General features: G+C 37.1%; 2 protein-coding genes across 5 annotated transcripts in view; both read right to left on the bottom strand.

Annotated features, from left to right (window-relative positions):
- Positions 1-12,055, bottom strand: part of MCCC2 (methylcrotonyl-CoA carboxylase subunit 2) — a 55,427-nt gene extending 43,372 nt beyond the window's left edge. The window contains exons 1-4 of the mRNA XM_019728086.3: positions 11,767-12,055; positions 6,424-6,490; positions 2,900-2,984; positions 1,014-1,115 (exon numbers count right to left, since the gene is read on the bottom strand). Of these exons, the coding sequence (XP_019583645.1) occupies positions 1,014-1,115; positions 2,900-2,984; positions 6,424-6,490; positions 11,767-11,895 (383 nt within the window). The 5' untranslated portion in view covers positions 11,896-12,055. The remainder of the gene's footprint in view (positions 1-1,013; positions 1,116-2,899; positions 2,985-6,423; positions 6,491-11,766) is intronic.
- A 1,038-nt stretch (positions 12,056-13,093) lies between these two features.
- Positions 13,094-21,271, bottom strand: part of BDP1 (BDP1 general transcription factor IIIB subunit) — a 79,359-nt gene continuing 71,181 nt past the window's right edge. For 3 of the 4 annotated variants that reach the window (XM_019728085.3, XM_074328853.2, XM_074328854.2), the window contains exons 36-37: positions 19,762-20,011; positions 13,094-16,039 (exon numbers count right to left, since the gene is read on the bottom strand). In XM_019728085.3, the coding sequence (XP_019583644.3) occupies positions 15,908-16,039; positions 19,762-20,011 (382 nt within the window). In that variant the 3' untranslated portion in view covers positions 13,094-15,907. Of the gene's footprint in view, positions 16,040-17,515; positions 17,608-19,761; positions 20,012-21,271 lie in introns of all 4 variants that reach the window. The other variant, XR_012495098.2, reaches the window with a different exon arrangement.

Here is a 21,271-nt window from a genome sequence, read left to right as displayed (position 1 = left end):
GTACATGACCTTGAACAAGTGACACAGCCACTGTTACTCTACTATTAAAAGGTCACAGACACGTTACAGAATGAGAAACAAAATCAGTCCAGAAAAGTACCGTATTGTACATCTATTGGTTTGCCTATCCAGCATTTCTTATTTTGGCAACAGAATGAAACTTTCTTTCAGAAACCGGCTCTTCTCTATTTTTAACCCGTGTGGGTGGAACTGACCCCAAAGCCCATATTCAAAGATGGGCACAGGAACCAGGCCTTCTACTCAGAGTCCACACTGTGACCGGAAATGGGCTCGGAGTCCACCTGCCTAAGGTCAAAGCTGAGCTTTTCCAGTGGCTTGACCTTGGACAAGTTATTTCACACTCTCAACAGTTCCTATATCTGCAGAACGATGATGACAGTAACACTCTTTCTCACAGATCTGTGGTGAGGATGAAAACAACTAATCAGCGGGAAGTGTTTGTCACAGTGCCGGGCATGGTAACTTCACAGAAAACATGAGATCATACACAAATATATACAAATGCATTTAACATCTAGATTCCCTAAGTCCACAGTGGTTTGAGAACACCGACTCCAGGGGCCCACCCCCAGAATGTGACTTAGTGCCTCTTGGGAAGACCTGATAATCTACATTTCTAACAAGTTCTTAGGTGATGCTGATGCCACTTTGGAGAGCTACTCCTTACTTAGAGAGCTACTCCTCTAAGACAGTGGTTTCCTCCCTAGATGTAAAGAGATCACGTGGAGCCTGGAAAACCATACAAGCCAAGCTCACACCTGGAGGTCTGGATTGGGACCCTGGGAACTTTGCTAGTGTTTTTTTCCCCTCAATTTTTGTCTCTAAAGCTCCACAGATGAATCTAATACATGTCTCCATAGAAAGCTTCAGTCCTAAATAACATCAATAGCATAAAATTTGCATGCTAATATGCAAAGCAGTGAGTGGTGGATGCCTGTGCCTTGTCAATCTTCTTCCTGACCCACAAGATTGAGTGTAAGTAGAATACTCACCCTGATACTCTCCCAATGCCTGTAATAATGCCACCTGCAGGGACCTCCTCATTACCATATAACTGGTAACCTGCAAACTGGGATAATTCCAGAAATGGAGACCTGAGGGGAAGAAAGGATATTGTTTGGATTAATGTCATTATATATATATATATATATATATATATATATATATATATATATAATACCTATAAATATATATACACATATGTGTATATATATTTATAGGTATAATATATATATACACATCATATATATATATATATATATATATATATATATATATATATATATATATAAACGGTTACATGTGGAATAAGAAGATATTTTTCTTTAATGAGTCAATGTTTCAAATATGCATGTTGTATATAAAATCTACAAAAAGAAGAATATCTAAAACAAAATCTAGTGTGAATACTGTGGGGATTTATAAGGTATAGCCATACAACAGAACACTAGGTACTTATTTTAAAAGATGCTGTACAAATGTATTTATTAATATAGAAAGAGAATAGCACCTAAAACTGACGTAGCACTTACCATGTGCCAGGCTCTCTTCCAGGACTGTTAGACACCTAACTCATTTACTCCTAAGAACTATCTTCTGAGGCAGATCCTATTATGATCCCTAGTGACTGATAAAGACACTGAAACACAAAGATTAAGTGACTTGTCTAAAGTCACACACCTCGCGAAGTGACTGAGCTGGGTTTTAATAGCAATCTAGGACCAGGCTCTTACCTACTATATTATTCTAGCTCGCTCTTACTTAAATGTTCAAGATACAGTAAGTGGGGGGGAAGGTTATAAAACCTCACATTTAGTATGATTACATTTTTCTTTTAAAAAAACGACGTGTCTAATACACATATGAATAAACAGGGTCTAGAAGGACATATGCTGGGTGTTACTAGCAGTGTTTGCCTCTGGGATGGGTGTGTGCATGGATGTCATGAAAAGTACTTTTGGAATCTTCATTTCCTTCTCTCCACCACCATACAAGCCAGTCCTTCAGGAAATCCCACTGGGCCAACTCTCTTGGCAACACACCCAGAACCTGCCATTCCCATCATCTCCACTACTGGTACCCTTGTCCAAGCCACCAACATGTCTCTCTTGAATCACTTCAGTTGCCCTCTAACTGGACTCAGTGCTCCCACCCTTGCTACCCAGTCTACTCACAACATAGCAGCCAGAATAACCCTTTCCAAACATTAAAAAGCCCACAAAAGCTCCCCATTTCTCTCAGAGTATGAGTGAAAACTCTTACACTGGCCTATACAAGATCTTACGTGCCCCATCTCCTAGGTACCACTCTGTCCTTCCTGTCCCATACCCAACCACGCGGGCCTCCTGGCTCCTTGGGCATATCAGCATATCCAGCACATTCCCACCTCAGGGCCTTGTACTGGCCATTTCCTCTGCCTGCAACATTCTTTCCCCAGTATTTGCAGGGCTCTCTCTCTTCAGTCCTTCAAATCTTTGTTCAAACGTCACCTTCTCAATGAGGCCTACCCTCACCACCCTGTTTAAAATTGCAACTTGACCCTCATCTGTTGATCCCTTACTCTAGTCTACCTTTTCTTCTTCCCATGACATTTACCAGTTTTAACATACTGCATAATTTACGATGTGTATCATTTATTTTCAATGTCCTTCTGCTACAATGTAAACCCCAGTTGGGCAAGAATCTTTGTCTATTTTGTTCATTGAGTATTCCTAGCACCCCACCTGGAACAGTGCCTGACACATAGTAGTCTCTCAATAAACATCTGTTGTTGAATCGGATACTAAGAACCAGAATTTAAAATCACTGATTTATAAAACTGTCTAAGAAAGTACCATGGAATAGACAACACAGAGTTAGGACTTCGGTATATACCAACCCTGGGTCCAAAAGACCATCGACTCTTTCTCTGGGTAACAGTTTTCCTCTTGATATGTGACGTTCTCGGGCTTTCTCACCACCTCCTATGATAAATTAGGATATGATAAAACAGGATTGGATTAGAATGATATAAAAGGTCTCCATTTAACTTAATGCCAGAAAAACATATAACACTCGATCCAAAATATAGAGCTTTTAAAAGTTCAACGTATCCTGTGAGAAATGGCTAATTTTTCAGATCACTCACTTTTACAAGCTGCCAATTTTCTGAAGTAAATAATTAAAGTGGCGTTTTTTAAAAGTCAATCTATTCCTAATTTCACAGCATATCATACACTTTCTGAATTAACTAATAATTACTTAAAGAAATAATATAGTATTTTCTCTGCAACTCACGCATTGCAAACACTGCCTCATCTCCACATTTATTAAATACCTACTCCAAATATCTAACACTGTGCTGCATGACATTTGAAAAATTCCTAACTTCCTCTGTACCAGGTAAACAGCACTATTTTAGAAATGACTTCCATGATAAGCACAGCAAAACTTACCTAGGGGGGCCATTAGTGACCCATAACTTTTTAGACTGTCTCCAAACTGGAGAGAATTTAACACCCTATGCAGCAGTTTAAAAGTCCCCTTTTTTTGTTAGTGTCTTGACTCAGAGACTGTCTTTGGTGCTTTCTGACGTTGTTCCACACAAAGAAAATTACAATAATTTAAGAGTCCGCTGAGGTAGCCTAATGCAGCTGCTTGGTGCGAGAGGTACACCCAACCTCACCCACCTGGGAGCTGTGGGCTCCGGGGCTTGGGAATACCAATAACCCACTCTCAGCAACCAAGGTAACAGATCAGGAGGATCAAACTGTACCTTAAAATGCTTATTTTTCCCTGTTGCCCAAGAAGTTCATCCTAATATACTCTGTCTAACAAAATGTTCAGCTATTTAAGAAAGCTGTTTCTTTGCTTTTTAAGTGAGAAAATAAGTCATATCTATTTCAAATAAGGTTCCAAGTATAACTGTATTTTTCAAACCAGTACTCTTTCCTGTATCTAAGGGGTTTTTTTTTTCCTGAAGAAGTGGATGGCATACTTTTAAGATTAAATCTGCCTTAAAGTTACAAATAATTCTGGAAGGGAAAGATTTAGATATAAAATAGTGTAATAAAGCCAACGCTTTTCTTGTTTCTCCCAACCACAGTTAACTCAGAGTTCCCTACTGAAGTGCATTTAAGGATACGAGAGGGAGTGAGGGAGATGGCGGGGGGGTGACAAAGGGGCAGAGGAAATTTCTGGGAGTGAAACGTTCATTGAGCCAATTGCGGTGATGGTTTCATGGGTGCATACATCTGTCAAAACGCAAAGTGCGCTCTTTAAATGATGCAGTTCATCATGTAAATTACACCTTAACACAGCTGCTTAAAAATAAATAGTAAAAGAAAAATGAACTCAAAGCACTGTAAGGAAGGCCAGGCCCCCTGGTGAGGGTCTTTGGGAGTCAGGTGACGTAAGTGCCCACTAAGGGGCTTAGCAGGGGAAGGGGTCTGAGGGGAGGTGGGATGACAACAAGATGATAAAAAAAATTTAAGTACTTAAGACAACATCATTCTTTCTTAATTCTGCCTAGAGATTGAATTTGCAACTTGGAACATGTAGTGAATTCTGGGTTTATTAAGGAAAAAAAGAAAGTGAGTGATCTGGTTATCCTGAGGCAGATTCTCAGAATTAAGGTCTTCTGGCGTTTAAACTTGCCTCCGAGATGTGGACCTGACAAAACAACAGCAAGACACAACCTCTTAGTTTTCCAAGGATTATTCTCAAAGATTTTGTGTTAATGATCTCCATTCCCACAAACTCAGAGCCAGAAAAGCTAGTTTCCTTCTATCTCATTCACCATACTGCGTCGTTTCTGAGACATACAGTTTGCTCACATTTAAAGATCCCTGAAATGAGAAAGCATTTTACAGTTTGTAGCATCTTTCCATTGCTGTCTCCAGGGGGCAGTCATGACCCAGCTGTCTGCCTCTGCAAGCACAGCACAAACACCTATGGTCACTTCAGCTGTTCACCTGCATTGTTGGAACTACATGCGTGGAATTTAACTTCCACTGTAAAATGTCTTCAAAAACTACACATGCCTTACCTTTAGGTCATTAAATACCCCTGTTTCAACCACCAAAACTATTTGTGATTTTTCTATATCAATAAAATTATTACCCAGCTTTATAAAAAATAAGCACTTCTGAATCTATCAAAACACAGCCCTTCAATTAACTTGTGTTAATCAAAGCACTTAGTTCTGAGTATTATGAGTAACAGGGATAGGTAAGTAGGAGGGTTACTTACAGAAACAAGGTTAGTGGACATTTGTTACTCTTTTTGACCAGACAGATCTTGAACCCCTGTTCTAATGTGGGGAAATGGTGTTAAAAAATGACATGAGTTTTGTCTATTGGATATGATTTGAGAGGCAAACTATCCTGCTGGTAAGCTTCTCTGAAAGATAACTGGAATCATACTCTTGAAGCCATTTTGAACATTCATATGAGCGTGATGCTGTGGCTGAAACAAAACTTTAAGAAGTAATAGTTTAAAAATTGATGAATTTGAATTTCTACTTTCCCCCAAATAGTGGAGGTGCTATGTGAGCAGAAAAACTGGCCAAGTAATAGGAGAAAATGTCTGCATACCAACAAATACAGTCTTGAGGAGTTAAAAGCTTAATGCTACTAGTTTTTCCTAAAACCAATAACTATGAAGGGACATTTTAATTAAGTGTAAAAAATAATGTAAATGGAGCCACTTCAAAATTGAGTCAGAGCTGCTATTTCAGACAAACTGCCTTGCACGTCTTACTACTCAAATCTTTGGAATGTTAAAAGTAGGCAACATTACCTTTGGACTGGGCCTAAAGCAGCATTATATGGCAACTATTTGCAAAGCTATCAGAAAAGCAGACATGACTACAGGACTGAAAATTAAAGACATTCTTTTTTTATTGGGCAATACTGGGGAACACTGTGTTTCTCCAGGGCCCATCACCTCCAAGTCGCTGTCCTTCAATCTAGATGGAGAGGGCACAGCCCAGCTCCAAGTCCAGTTGCCATTTTCAAGCTTTAGTTGCAGGGGGCACAGCCACCATCCCATGCGGGAATCGAACCGGCAGCCTTGCTGTTGAGAGCTCGCGCTCTAACCAACTGAGATATCCGGCCGCCCCTAAAGACATTCTTTAGAATTATCATCACTATGTTAGCTTATCTGTATCTATCTATAGAAAGTCCTTCCTTAGCTCATGAACACCCATCGAAATTCTTTCCTTGTTTCTGTAATTATTCCCCTTAACTTTCTCATAAGTACCCCTTATCTTCACCTCCTATTTGGAACACTATTTGGGTTTCAGCCTGAATCAGTACGTACTTCCAGAATAGCTATACTTTTCATCTCAAATAAATGCTTGTTGCCTCTCACTTTGGCCTTTTATTTTTAAAAACATAAATTGAAGAATAAATGAATATTTACCTCGTTTTATCTTCTGTGCTCGTTCATGGAGTTCATTTACTAGTGCTTTCATCTGTTCATAGTTTTCCTAAAACAGAAATAAAGAGTGATACTAGAAAGCAAATACCGCAAATACCTTTCTTTTTTTTTTTTACCAAAATAAGGGTTAAGGAGAACATCATGTGCCAAACCCATGTGGTCTCCATGCTGGGCCAATCCACTGTACGGAAAAGATTAATTCCTGCCTCTCTTCTCTCTTTCCTCAGGCTCTTTACGACTAGCACTCCACTCTGGTCCATGTATCCAAATCTCACCCCTCTTTTAAAGCCTAATTCATGTTTCACCTCATCTCCAACACCATTTCTGGCCACTCCTACTCATTTTAATATCTTTCTCCCTTAAACATCTACTGAACTTAATTGATCTCTACTTGTTTTCCTATTTTAACAAAAATAAGCCATATGTTTCTTAACTTTTAAGGGTTAGAATGACATCTTATTTTTCTGTCCCATCTTGAGGAGGTTCTACCCAATGCAGAAATACTGGCTTACTGACAAATTACACTTAAAAACAAAGCCCAGGGGAAAAGAAGTGTATCCTATTTCACGTTTAAATAGGAACAAAACTGTTTGCATATGCTCAGAAATTTTCTTGAGTATATACAAGAAAATATAAACAGTGAAAAGTGGAAAATGAGCAGAGGTATTAACTTTTCACCATTCTGTATTATAAATTTTTTCAGTACATTACTTTAGTACAATACTTACGTAGCTAATTATTTTTGAAAATTCAGAGTTTATCCTGCTAACACATTTTGCTCCCCACAATGTGATCAACATATCTGGTGCTGTCATTCCCTTTATGTGACACAATACTAAACAGCTTTCCAACTGTTCAAAACTAGATGAATCTACAGTCTTTATAATATATCTCCATTATTTCCTATTTTCTACAGCTCCAAGAGTTCCTGAGGTCAAGAAACATTCCTATTTTGCATGTTTGAAATTGATAAGATAAAGAAAAAAAGGTTTCAGTGACATCGTTTGGGGCTAATTCACCGCAGGTCCATCCAGTCATCATGACATCCTATCTCCAGCTCAGTCCTATTGAGCTCAATAGCACTAGAAAATGAAGGAACAGGCAGGTTACATTAGGGCAAATTACAGAGTGGGGGGTTTCACTAACACGTTCAGCCCCCCTTTAGTGTGGTTCATTGCCATTGCTGGTAACTTTCTTTCACGGAAATTTTCAAACATATAAAAATAAAATAAAAAAGAAAAAGTCTAGTATAATGAAATGTACCCACCGCACTTCAACTATTATCCATAAATGGCCAGTTGTTTCCCTTATGCCCCCCACCCTGAATTATTCTGAAGAAAACCCTACATGTAACACTCATCTATAAGTGCTTCCAAATCCCCAAAAGGACCATCGTCACATGTCAATAATCTGTTAATATCATCAAATATCCAATTAGCGAAAACATTTCCCCATTGTCAGACAGATTTTTTTTAAATAGTTTATTTGAATAGGGTCCTATGGAAGGTCTACATACCCACAACTAGCTGATGTATTTCTTAAGCCTTTTATAAAGTATAAATTCTCCATCTTCTTTGTCTTAAAATGTTCTGTTTATCGCACGGATTTTTCCCACAGTGCTAAATACATCCCCAGTGTCCTCTAACAAGTTCTTCTTCCCTTGTAGATCTAGAGGCTGATGGGATTCTGGAGTGCCTTTAATTTTTTTATTCTTTCTCCTCCCGCTCCGCTCCTGCATCCTATCTGCTGATCTGCCAACTTTGCAAACCACAGGCACCAAAGTTTAGAGCTGATGAAAAACAGTTCACATACAGAGAAAAGAAGTAATCCTCTATTAAAGCATAGCCAAACCCCAAAGTACAATCACTGCAAAGTACAATCATTGGCTAATGAGGCTGCCCAGTGTAGAACAGCGCAATGAAAGCTAAAGCTGGTTATGCAAGGGATCTTTACCCTAGCTAAGCCAGCCTCTCATTAAAAAATAAAGGAAACTGTTACTACCTGCCAAGGCTTTCTGAAACACATGGTTATGGGAGAAGTGAGAGCGGGCCGCATGTATTACTGTCCTAATGTGAGTGACTAGGAAAATTAGGCAGAGAGAAACTGGACTGTGGCCAGGGCCCCTATGTGCCATCTCTCATCCAAGGCACGGCTTTATTTTTTGTTCCCCTTTTGTGGGTTGTTTGTATCAAAGTTTACTACTTGTAGCTGGAGGTCCCAGAAGATACGGATGCACCTAAGCGAAATCTTTTAACATCCAACATAACTTACGAAGAACACACCCACTCTCTCCACGCTACTTATTATCTGTGGCAGACAGTATTAGCTGCTTGTCCCTGTCCATTCTTCCAGTCTTCCATGATGCTGGAATCCCAGTTTTATTCCAGGTGGCAACATGCCCAGCTGGAAAAGTACCATATCCTGGCTTCCTTTTGTAGACAGGTATGGTCGTGTGACTAAATTCCAACCAATGAAATATAGACAGAAGTTGTTAGGTATGACTTCTAGAAAGGCTCCTTAAAAAGCAGACAAGCAGAAGATGTCCTTTTGCCTACTCACCTTCCTCCTACTTTGTACCTGGAACTCAGACATAATAGTTGTAGCTTAAGCAACCATCTTAGGTCACGAGGTAAATTGTATTAATTGTTTAAAATTCTTCCTTGCCAAGGCTCACTGGGAGATTATACTTCCCCACCCCACAGTCCATGAGTGTGTCCATATTACTTGCTTTAGTCGGTGGAATGTGGGCAAATGTGACAGTGTACCAATTGCAAGCAGAGGTCACCATGTATAGTGTCAGATAGGTAACTAGACCTACCAGGGGGATCACTGCATAAATTCCATAAATGTCTAACCACTACACTGTACACCTGAAACTAATATAAAATGATATTGCATGTCAACTATAATTTTAAAGAGTCATGGGGATATGTAGTACAGCATAGGGAACATAGTTAATAATCCTGTAATAACTATGTACAGTGTCAGATGGGTAATAGACTTATTGGGGTTATCACTTTGTGAGGTACATAAATGTCTAATCACTATGCTGTTTTTACATCTGAAACTTAAAAAAAAAAAAAAAAAAAAAGAAGAGTTACAAAGTGTTTCCATACTCTCCTCTTGTGGCCCAGCCTTCCACTGTGAGAAGAGCATTCCCCCAGTACCCACTGTCCCTTCAGTTTGGGTCCTGGATGAGAGACAAGCAGAGCAGACCTATCTCATGCACTGCCTAGACCAGAACTGCTACAATCAGATCCAAGAGCAAAAACTAAATATTTGTTATTTTGGACACTGAGATCTTGGGATTATTTGCTACACAATATTACTGAAGCAAAAGCTGGCTAAAATACAGATCATGAGATGACTTTGAGGAGAGGAGGAAAAGCATCAAGAACTACTGTTTCTTGAGGGCTCTATCAGATGCCTGAGGCACAGGGAGGCGAAGTAACCAGCCCAAGGTCACTCAGCTAACAAGTAGTATAGTTAGGATTCAAACCAAGGCTCACTAGCTCCAGAACCTTGTTCTTAAACCAACGTGCTACACTGCCTCTCTGCCCACTGACAGGGCCACTGTTAACATTTTAGCGTATTTCCCTCCAGGTATTTTCCCCCCTATGGAAATATGTTGTTTGTTAGTTTTTAATATACATCAAATATAGACTAGTGCTTTTTCCACCACACCACAACTGCTTCCCTGTTTTAATTACTGGTGCAGATTAGAACAGAAGATAAAAACATTTTACATAGAAAAAGAAGTTAAATTCTCAGACCCACATCCGTAACCCCTAGCTACAGCCACCACCAAAACACATCAGCCCAGACCTGATGTCAAAAAGATGGCAGGCCAGGAAGCTACAGGCCCTCATTCTCCAACAGAGACATCAAAAACAACCAAAAACTGGTTAAAAGAACCTTTTAGGGGCTCTGGAAAACAGTAAAAGGCCTACAGCAAACAAGAGAACACCCAGCCAAGAAGCAGCCATATTTATTCAAAATGGCAGGAGATCCAGCCTCCACAATGCCATCACACTGATGATTCTATTTCCACAGGATCATGCCACTTCTCTACTTAAGTATCTTAGCAGACTGCCTGTAAAATGAAATCTAAAGGCGGCTTCTGCATGCAAGGTGTTCCTTTATCTGGCCACATAATCTCATCTACTCCACGAATTTTACACCCCAGGCATGACTTCCAAGTCCTCACACCCACTATATACTTTCACAACTTGGTACCTACGTTCTTTTAACTCCATTAGTTTGTAGTCTTGCCTCCCATCCTCTCCCCTGAACCTGGCCAGCTTTTACCCAGCCATCAAGATCCAATTTGTTCATTATTTCCTATCTGTAGTTTTCTGCAATCACCTTTTCAAGCTTTAGACCCCACTTATCACAATGTATTATCATTAACCTCCTTTCTTGTCCATCTTCCCCACAAAATTATGATTCTATTACTATACATCTATACCAAATACCTAAAATAATACCTACACCAAAGTAAACACTCAATGTTTCTCAATTAAACATTCTCTTGACCCCAGGAAATCTAAGGACTTCTGAAAGCCTCTCACTAGATATGGTTCACATTGTCTTTCAAGTTCCTTGTTTTCCCAGGGGCAGGAATTCTTTAAAATGTCTTCTCTGAAAGTTATTTTCACAATTTAAATGTTGTCTGTAAAAGCTTAGAAACCTTGGCACAGGCTTAAATTTTCCAGCTGTGACATTTCACAAGATGCAAATTGTTTTTTATCTTCTAATATCTCCCAGGTTCCAAGAAAAGCCGCTCAAAGATATCGTAGGGATAAGTATTTTCTGTTAACATTAACAACTATTTAACTTAAGTCTGATAAGCACAATCTCTAAGGTTTGCTGTCCTAGGCCAGTAGTTCCCCAAACTGGCTGCCACCACGCCCTCAGGACCTTAACCACGCAAACACCAGAACCCCACCCCAAAGACCCAAAAAGGTCCAGGGTGGAGCTTAAGGCAGCTGTATATTTATCAAGCTCCTCAGGTGACAATGCTAAGCCAGGTTTTGAGAACCACCGATTTCAAAGACACAAAGTACAGTGCCGATGCTAAAAGTGAACTAAATGAACTTGATCTGGAATTTTTTTTTTTTTTTAACTTCATGACCCCTTAGTGCGTCCCAGAATCACAACTGGGGCTCCAGAGAAAAGAAAAGCAGCTGTAAAATGTGTGCCCAACCTCCACCTGCTTCCTACTCCGGCCAGCGCCTACTCCCGTGGTTATGGCACTAGCGGACGTGATAGAGAAATCACAGACTCGGCGCGGGGGCTCCAGGCCCAGGCCCCGAACCAGCCTACCTGGTAGATGGCAGAGCCGGAGTCTGGCTGGGTGCCCAGCGTGGCCACCGAGTCGCCGTGATAGGCGCGCCGCCCGAGGGCAGCAGCGCGGGCGCACTGCCACAGAGCTAACCGCCGGGTGGCCCACATGGCAGCGGGCAAAGAGCGAGGGAAGAGCGCAGGAGAGCTACCGCGCCGGCCCGGAGCCGGTGCTTTTACCTCCGGCTTCCCTGCTTCCGGCTAGTGCTCAGCGGACGTTCTAAGTCCCAGCCCGACGCCTGAAACATCCGAGTCCCAGGCCAGGCCCGGCACGGGCCTGTGCATATCTCCCGTGATTGGTCGGCACTACGCACCACGCCCCCCAAACTCAGCCAATAAGGGGCAGATGTGCAGACACGCGAGCCCCTGTTCCTCGCGATTCCACCAGCACTACGAGTCCAGGGGTGGAGCGACCCTTTCCTCGCGGTCCTGACTCCCGGGGCGCTGAATTGATGAGCTACCTTTGAATTTCCTTGGACTCGGTCTCAATTCATTTTCTATTGTGCTTTTTTCTTCCCGTGCTAATAAAAAGGGTATTCCAAGACTTGAAAAAGCGTATCCTTGTATGACAGCAGGAAACTGAACAGATACTAAGTTGCCTTAAGAAATAAAACTCTTTAGAGATACATATTTATTCATCCAACAAATATTTCTTTAATGTCTCCAGTGTAAGGTGCTCTTCTGCGCTGGGGTTACAGTGCAGAACAAAGTGTCTAATTTTATAAAGCGGCAAGATGATCAATAAGTAAGCAAAAAGAATTCTAACAGTGATAAATTACAACTTAGATGTACAATTATTATCAACTTGTAAAACTTTGCCTCTAACAAATCTAGGCTTCCTCACAATCCCTTACCCGCTGGACAATAAGAAAAAATAGATTCAACCAACCACGGATCCAAAATATTTGAAAAATGTTATGTAGTTGCTGGCATGTACTACTACACAGTTAGGTCTACGATGACTGTCTGTATTGAACATGTAGAGATTTTTCCTGTCATTACTCCCTAAACATACAGTATAACAACTGTTTACATAGCATTTACTATGCATTAAGGATTGTAAGTAATCTAGAGATGATTTAAAGTATACAGGAGGATTGTGTAAATTGTATGCAAATACTATGCCATTTTATAAGGGACTTGAGCATCTTCAGATTTTGGTACCTGTCCAGGGTCTAAAACCAATCCACGCAGATACCAAGAGATGACTGTACTATATTTTCATGGAAGGAAGAAAGTAAGTATAAGCTATAGGTGAAACGCTACTAGTTTTGGTTAACTAAACATTAAGAAAAGGACACAACAAAAATAGTATAAAATAACTTTTATTTACATAATTTATATCTATAGAACATAACTGCTTTCTTTAGAACAAGAAAATTTACAAATGACAGATACTGCTTTTTTTGTCTCAGACTTCTTCAAGCAAAATAGTATACATGGTCACTTCTATTTCAAATAACACAGTGGTAAACAATGGATATTTATATTTTTATCTGTGCCTGAATCATTTACCAACAATTAGGGTTTTATATGTTGATCATTTGCTAAGACAGAAATGTTCAGGAGGAAAAGTCACGGAAAAATAAAGACCTAATTTAATCATAACTCCCTTAAGATTTACAAAATACAAATTCTTCCAGACATCATCATCTTTACATGAATTAGATTAAATACATTTGTGAGTGAACAAAGTCTTTTCTACCTTGTAAGGTAAATACACTGATTAAGTTTTCTTTTCCCAAGATTACTTTTAAGTATATAATAGTAGGATAATTTAGCTGGCTGACTTGATTCTCTAATACAATGAATGCCCAAAGATAAAATTACTCTTTATACAGTTAGAAGTTACATCTTTCATAAAAGTAATTCACTCTGGGGGCAACTGAGTGGCTCAGTTGGTTAAGAGTGCAGTGCTCATAACACCCAGGTCACCAGTTCGATTCCCCCATGGGCCAGTGAGCTGCGCCCTCCATAACTAGATTGAAAAACAACAACTTGACTTGGAGCTGATGGGTCCTTGAAAAACACACTGCTCCTCAATATTCCCCAATTTAAAAAAAAAGTGATTCACTCTGGATGAACAAGAGACAGATATTAACAAAGTTAAAAAATATTACATAAGGGGTAAAATAATGTTTAATTGTGCAACCTAATATCCAAATCAACATTACTCAAATAACAAACCTATTCAGAATATGAGATTTTTAAAAATTTATAAAAACAGGGCATTAAAATAGCAATGTGATTTACTACCATGATTTTTGTGATATATTATTATAATCACATGAAATAAATAAATGCATACCTATAGAGAATTTCTACTCAGATTTATAAATCCTCCTTTATGACAAAAAAGTTAAACTGTAAATTTCACTATAAGGAAATGAAGAACTGCTCTAATACCATCAATTGTTTTAACAAATTAGGATTACTGTTGTACTTCCTCCTCAGCCCTATCCTATTTTACTTATGAACTTGAAAACTGGCGACCATTTTATTTCAATACATAAACACAATTATCTAGACATTAAAATATCTCCCCAATTGAAATACTAATCCTTTCATAATGCAATTAACACAGTTTTAATTGTTAGGCACAATTTATAACTTCAATGACAAATATCTCATAGATAAAGACATCAGCACCTTTAGGTAAGAAAATTACTGTCTCATTGTAGGGGTCAAACTAAAAACCCAATCCAGACATGTCTATCATCTTAGTATTGTCTGTGACTGTTTTCAACTGAAATGGCAGAGTTGAGTATTGCCCCAGAGGCTATCTGTCCTAGAAATTTGAAAATATTTTGTGGAAAATGTTTCTGACTCCTAATCTAATGCATTATCAATCCAGGAGGCTTTTCAAACAAAAGAATAAATCTTTCAGAAATTTAATTTTAACCACCAAAGATTTACTCGGGTGAATAACAGAATAACGCTCACACATATATAAATCACAAAATAAAAAATAACCCTTAAATTCATATTGATGATAACCACTGATTTAATAAAGTCTTATTATCTTATTTTCTGTTTTTAATATCACAATTCTGTTCTGTGCTTAAAGGCCTAGTGTTCCTTAAGCAGAATTTAATGGGGGTAAAACTACCAAGAAACTGGTTTTTAAAAAAAGGAATGTGTACATACATATAAGTGTATGTGTGTGTAAAGGAGATTGAGTTTTGAGTTTTGTATGGAAATTTGCCTCATAAATGAAGTTAAGGGTTTTTTTCCCATACAAATCCTGAGATTATCCAAGAAATAAGAAAAACAAAAAATTCACAGTACAAAGTCAATATACTAAACTATGAGAACAATGTATTCAAAACATATACACTATCCAAACACTTTTAATTATATCACTTTAAATATATTTAAAATTAAAGAGGGAAAGGAGACAAACACAAATTTGTTAATGCCTTCTTTACCCATAATCTGGGGTGAAAATAATTAAAACTGAGTATTCTTTTAAATAAAAAATTTAAAAATAAATAAGCTTTTTGATGTTTCATTTTTATAAATAATAAGTTTAAATACTAGTTCTTCAATTAGGACTAATGTTACATCATGAAATAGAAAAATACACATTTTTCAGTCAGTCAAATAGCTGATAATAGAAAAGTTTTTAACATTTATAAGTGGTGTTTCACAATTTGCTTTCATGTACTTAGTGACAATTGTAAAGACCTTAATCATCAAAAACAAATCCAAACAAACAGAAAAAAACCTTCACAAAAATAGGTCGATAAATGTTAAATACAATCCACCTCCAAATATGTGGGCACTGTGATTTATAGAGACATTTATCCACGCACGACATTCCAAAATGTCCATGTGTGTTCAGCGCAGGAAGAGTTGAATGTAAACAAGAGTTGCTATTTATGTCCGAGAAAGCAGTCATAATTGCTTGGTATTTCCAAAATGCCAAATTAATTAGAATGAAAGGATCCTCAGTAATGTTTTCCACTGATTATAAAAGTTTCAAATCAAGCTCATTAAATATTCAAAATCAACCTAAAGAGAGATACAGTGATGCTTTTTTTCTAAATACCATTTTGTTGATATAATTGACTCTGAAAGTCCTAAACTTAAAAAAAGAAAAAAGAAAAAAAAAAAAGAGCCTTTATTCTGCTTCATCCACTTCAATAAATATATCATTAAAGAAATATTCAGAGACTGTAGCTGGCTCCTCTTCAAGTGCCTGGTTTTGGACACTTTTACATACTTCTTTCGGTAAGGAACAATCACAAGCAGCCTAAAAAGGTAATGAAAATAAGTATGCAATAAAACGTTTATATATTTTGTAATGTTAGTCTAATTAGTATCTGTTTGAAAAGCAATATAGCATAAATATTAAGAGTTTTAAATATGTTCATACTGACCAAAAAAATCCATTTCTATGCTATTATATTAAGGAAATAATACTAATATAGAGTTCTATGAATAGGATAACCTTTGTAGCATTCGTTATAATAAAATTGGAATCAACAAATATACAACACTAGACATGATTAGGTTAATTATAGTGTACAGTATACATGATCCATTACATCACCCTAATTTCCATGAAAAAATTTTAATATAGAAAAACATAACATTGTTAAGTCTATAATGAAAACATTTTAATAACCAGTATAAATATAGACAGACCCTCCATTACATCACCCTAATTTCCATGAAAAAATTTTAATATAGAAAAACATAACATTGTTAAGTCTATAATGAAAACATTTTAATAACCAGTATAAATATAGACAGACCCATGAACCAGAAGAGTACCCCAAGAAAACATCACAAATGAAAACAATCTTATCAAAAATTCTCATACTTATAAGTCTATAAAAATTAAGACACCATGGTATAGGCACAGGAAAAGACACATAAATGCCAATGAAATAGAAGACTAGCAATATTCCCAACACATATAGATGGAAATTTAGTATCTGATAAAATGACATTTCCAAATAGAAAATGAGAAAAGTTGGATTCTTCAATAAATGATATTGGAAAATGACACAATCTCAGGGAAAAAAGTCAGAACTGTGCCTCACCAAAATAAATCTTATATGGATCAAAAGATTTAAATTTAAAAGTATATTTTTAAAATCTAGTATAAAATACTATGGGAAAACTTTCATAATCCTGGAGTTGGGGAGAGGGAGTGCCTTTAAAATGGCATGAAAGCCAGAAGCCATCAAAGATTGGTATATTCGTCTAAATAAAAATAAAAAACATCTGAATGGCGAAAACCATCATACACAAAATCGAAAGACAAATGACATACAAGGAAAAAAATATTTGTAGCCTATATCACAAAGGGTTTTCTTTAATATAATAAGAGCTTCTACAAATCAATATGAAAAAGACTAATAACGCAATTTTTTAAAAAGTCAAATTATATGAACAAATGGTTCACAGAAAAAGCGTAAATGATTCAAATACATGAAGAGATGCTCAGTCTCATTCATAGGTGCTCATTAAATCCACGAAGAATGTCAAAAGTGAAAAAAATTGATAACGTGCTATGTTGAGGGAAAAAGCTAATAACAATAGAAACTGTTATATGAGGACAATCAGGCAATATCTGTCATAAGAATAATCATTCCTTTTGATCACCAATTCTATTTCTAGGAATTACTTGTAGATAAATGTTCAAAATGTCCCATTTATAAGTTAGCTATTACCACACTGTTTGAAATAGCAAATAATTAGGAATAACCTAAATGCCTACCAGTGTGAGACCAATATCACTTTATGGTACATCCAAACAATGGAATATTATGTCACCATTAAAAATAAGGAGGGCATGCTGTATATTCATTCCTGAAAAACAAAAATTTATGTCCATACCAATACCTATATACGAATGTCCAAAGAAGTTTTATTCATAACAGGCCATGAATGAAAACAACCCAGATGTCCTTCAATGGGTAAATGGATAAACAAAACTGGTACATCCACACTATGGAATACTATTCAGCAATGAAAAGGAACAAACTATTGATACACAAACCATCTGGATGACTCTCTAGGGAACTATGTTGAGTGAAAAGAAGCCAATTCCAAATGTATGATTCCATTTACACAACTGTATATACAAGTCATTTATATCACTTTCTCGGAATGATAGATTTAATGAAGAACAGGTTGCCAGAGGTTAAGGAGAAAGTAGAGGTGGGAGGGAAGTGGGTGTGTCTATAAAGGGCAACACAAAGGACCCGTGTGGTGACAGAAATGTTCTGTGTCTTTACTGTAGCAATGTCAATATCCTGACCGATACTGTACCACAGGTTTACAGATGCTACCAGTGGGGAAGCTGGATAAAGTGTACATAGGACTATCTCTGTATGGTTTTTACAACTGCATGTGAATCTACAATGACCTCCAAAGAAGATTGAACTTAAATTTTTAAAAACGAGAACAAGAGAGAGAAGGAAGCTCTTTATCTAATGTTTTGCAAAGATCTCCAAGAAATACTATCAGGTGAAAAACAGCAAGAAAGAGAACAGTATGCTATTATTTATATTTAAAAAAAGAATGTTTATATTTGTGTATACATAAAATATCTCTGGAAAAGTAAAACAACTGACAATACTATGTACCTGTAGAAAGGGGGAACTGCGAAGCTAATGAACACATGTGGGAAACTTTTTACTGTAAAGTCTTTTTTGTAGATTATAAATTTCAAAACATATATTGGAATATATTACTTACTCAAAAAATAAATAAAATAGCAATTTGTGAATAACATTTAGTTGAGTCTTGCCCCCCCCGCCATATACTAAATATACCTCACACTATATACCACAGTCAATAACCATGAGTAGAATTATTTTGAAAACTGAATACTGAAAATTTCATACCTCTGGAGAAAAACCTAATCATAAAAGCAATTTAAGAAATTGCAAGGAAAAAAGTAATGTATTTGACTAAACATTTAAAACTTATGCATATCAAAAAACCTCCAAAATTTACAAAAGTAAATAAACTTGGAAAAACTACTTGCAGCAAACAGCTAAAAGGTACATGGCTTTTTTTCACATACATTAAAATCTCACACAAATTGGTAAGAAAACACTAAAATCCCAAAAGCTATAAATCAGCAAAAGACGGGAACAAAAAAGAATATCTAGTAAATATATGGAAAAAAACTAAGTCACTAGAAACTTAAAAAATGCAAATTAAACAAATGAAATGACATGTCCACCCCTCTACCATTATATAAGGAAAAAAAATTACTTTGAAGAGTTAATATATAATGCTGGAAAGGATGTGATTACACTGGCACTGCAACACTGCTGGTAATTATAACACTGTTCTCCAAAGTAATTTGGCAATAATAATAAAGACTCATAGAATCTTGGTCTCAGAAGATAATTCTAGGAAATAATATAAAATATTTAATAATTTTTTAAAGATTTTTTTAAACAAAAGTACACTTTCCTTTGAGTCTCAGTACCCAATAGATGGTCAACTGCCTTTTCTTTGTTGAGATCTTAAGTTAGACTAATATTCTTCTGAAGTCTTTGAAACAGGTTCACTGATTTTCCCATCCTAGTACTTACCATATAGACAGCTTCAGAACACATATAAATAAAACATGCAAACAAATTTTAATTTTACCATTTCTTGAATTCATGTGGGTATTGGGACATTTCTCCTAAAGCAAATAAAATGCAAACACTGCTTTGTTTTGCTTCTGGGTCAGAAGGGTCTTTGCTTTAAAGAAATGGCAATTAAGTGTCCATTTATGGCTGGTTCATTCAATGACTCTGTATTAAGCCAGAAGTAACTTTCTAATTCAACACCTCATCTTCTTCCAGTATAGTGGGTATGATGGGAGGAGATGGACAGGAGCTGCTCTGCAATAATTTCTGACACCCAAATGAAAATAACAATTGTTATCCATGGTTTTCCTAGTTGATCTGATATCCGACCCATTCTATACAAACAGTAAAATAAGGAGTTATCACATACCTGAGTCGCTGAACTGCTAATGTTCTCAGAATGAGTATTAACACCACCACTTGGAGATGGAAGCAGATCAGAAGGCTCTTGAATTTTTTTCTGACTTTCATTGAGTGGATCAGATCTTTTCAAATTCCGTCTTGATACAGGTATAAGAGGTTTTAGGCGTTTCTTACTATGAACCTGAGTAGGTTCATCAGATTCCAAACTACTCTTTGAACATATTAAAGACAAAAATCCCAGGGGTCTTCTGCCAGGTCTAGAAACGCAAACATAAAGATATTCAAGGATATCTAGGAAGACACATTCTTTTATTTTTTAATTACAGCTGACATTCAGTATTATATTAGTTTCAGGTATATAGCATAGTGGTTAGACATTTATATATCTTACGAAGTGATCACCCCATAAATCTAGTACCCACTATTATTGACCATATTCCCTATGCTGTACTTTACATCTTTGTGACTATTTTGTAACTGCCAATTTGTCCCTCAGTTTTTTCACCCAGTCCTCCAGCTCCCCTCTCATCTGGCAACCATCAACTTATTCTCTGTATCTATAAGTCTGTTTCTGTTTTGTTTATTTTGTTTTTTAGATTCCACATATAAGTGAGATCATAAGTAAGGTATTTGTTTTTCTCAAACTGACTTATTTCACTTAGCATAATACCCTCTAGATCCATCCATGTTGTCTCAAATGGTTAAGATTTCTTTTTTTTTTTTTTATGGCCAACTAATATCCCATTGTATATATGTACCACATCTTCTTTATCCAATCATCTAGTGATGGGCACTTAGGTTGCTTCCGTATCTTGGCTATTGTAAATAGTGCAGCAGTGAACATACGGATGCATACATCTTTTTGAATTGGTGATTTGGATTTCTTCAGATAAATACCCAGAAGTGGAATTGCTGACTCATAAGGTAATTCTACTTTTAATTTTTTGAGGACACTCCATACTGATTTCCATAGTGGTTGCACCAATTTGCAATCCCACCAGTAGTGCATGAAGGTTCCGTTTCAGAAAGACATATTCTCAATACTAACTTCTTTCCATTAATCCTAAAATGGTACATGTGATATCTCATTAGTGGTATCAGCACATCTACTAAGTAAGATAAGTACTGATATCACTATGGCATGACATATATTTGTGTGAAAGAGCAAAGCTTACTCAGAGCAGCACTTAAGCTGAAAAGTGCACACAAATCCATGGTAATCGTATTGACAATTCTGACTGAGTTGGTGGGGGCGTGGAGCCTGAGTTCTATATTTCTAGCAAGTTTTCAAATGATGTCCATGCTGCCAGTCCCAGGACCAGACTTTGATTAGCAAGGCTCTAATGCAGATATCAGCCAACTGTGGTCCACAGGCCAAATGCAGTCTACTACCTGATTCTACAAACAAGTTTTACTGGAACACAGCCATGCTCATCTGTTTAAATATGACTGCTTCTGCACTACAAATGCAGGATTGAGTAGTTGCAACAGACATATGGGCCACAAAGCATAAAATA

The sequence above is a fragment of the Rhinolophus sinicus genome, chromosome 3 (assembly GCF_057876585.1).
Source record: "Rhinolophus sinicus isolate RSI-liver-muscle chromosome 3, RSI-T2T, whole genome shotgun sequence".
Classification (NCBI taxonomy): domain Eukaryota; kingdom Metazoa; phylum Chordata; class Mammalia; order Chiroptera; family Rhinolophidae; genus Rhinolophus; species Rhinolophus sinicus.
The sequence above is the reverse complement of the archived record's forward strand: the minus strand, read 5'-3'. Positions and strand labels throughout refer to the sequence as shown.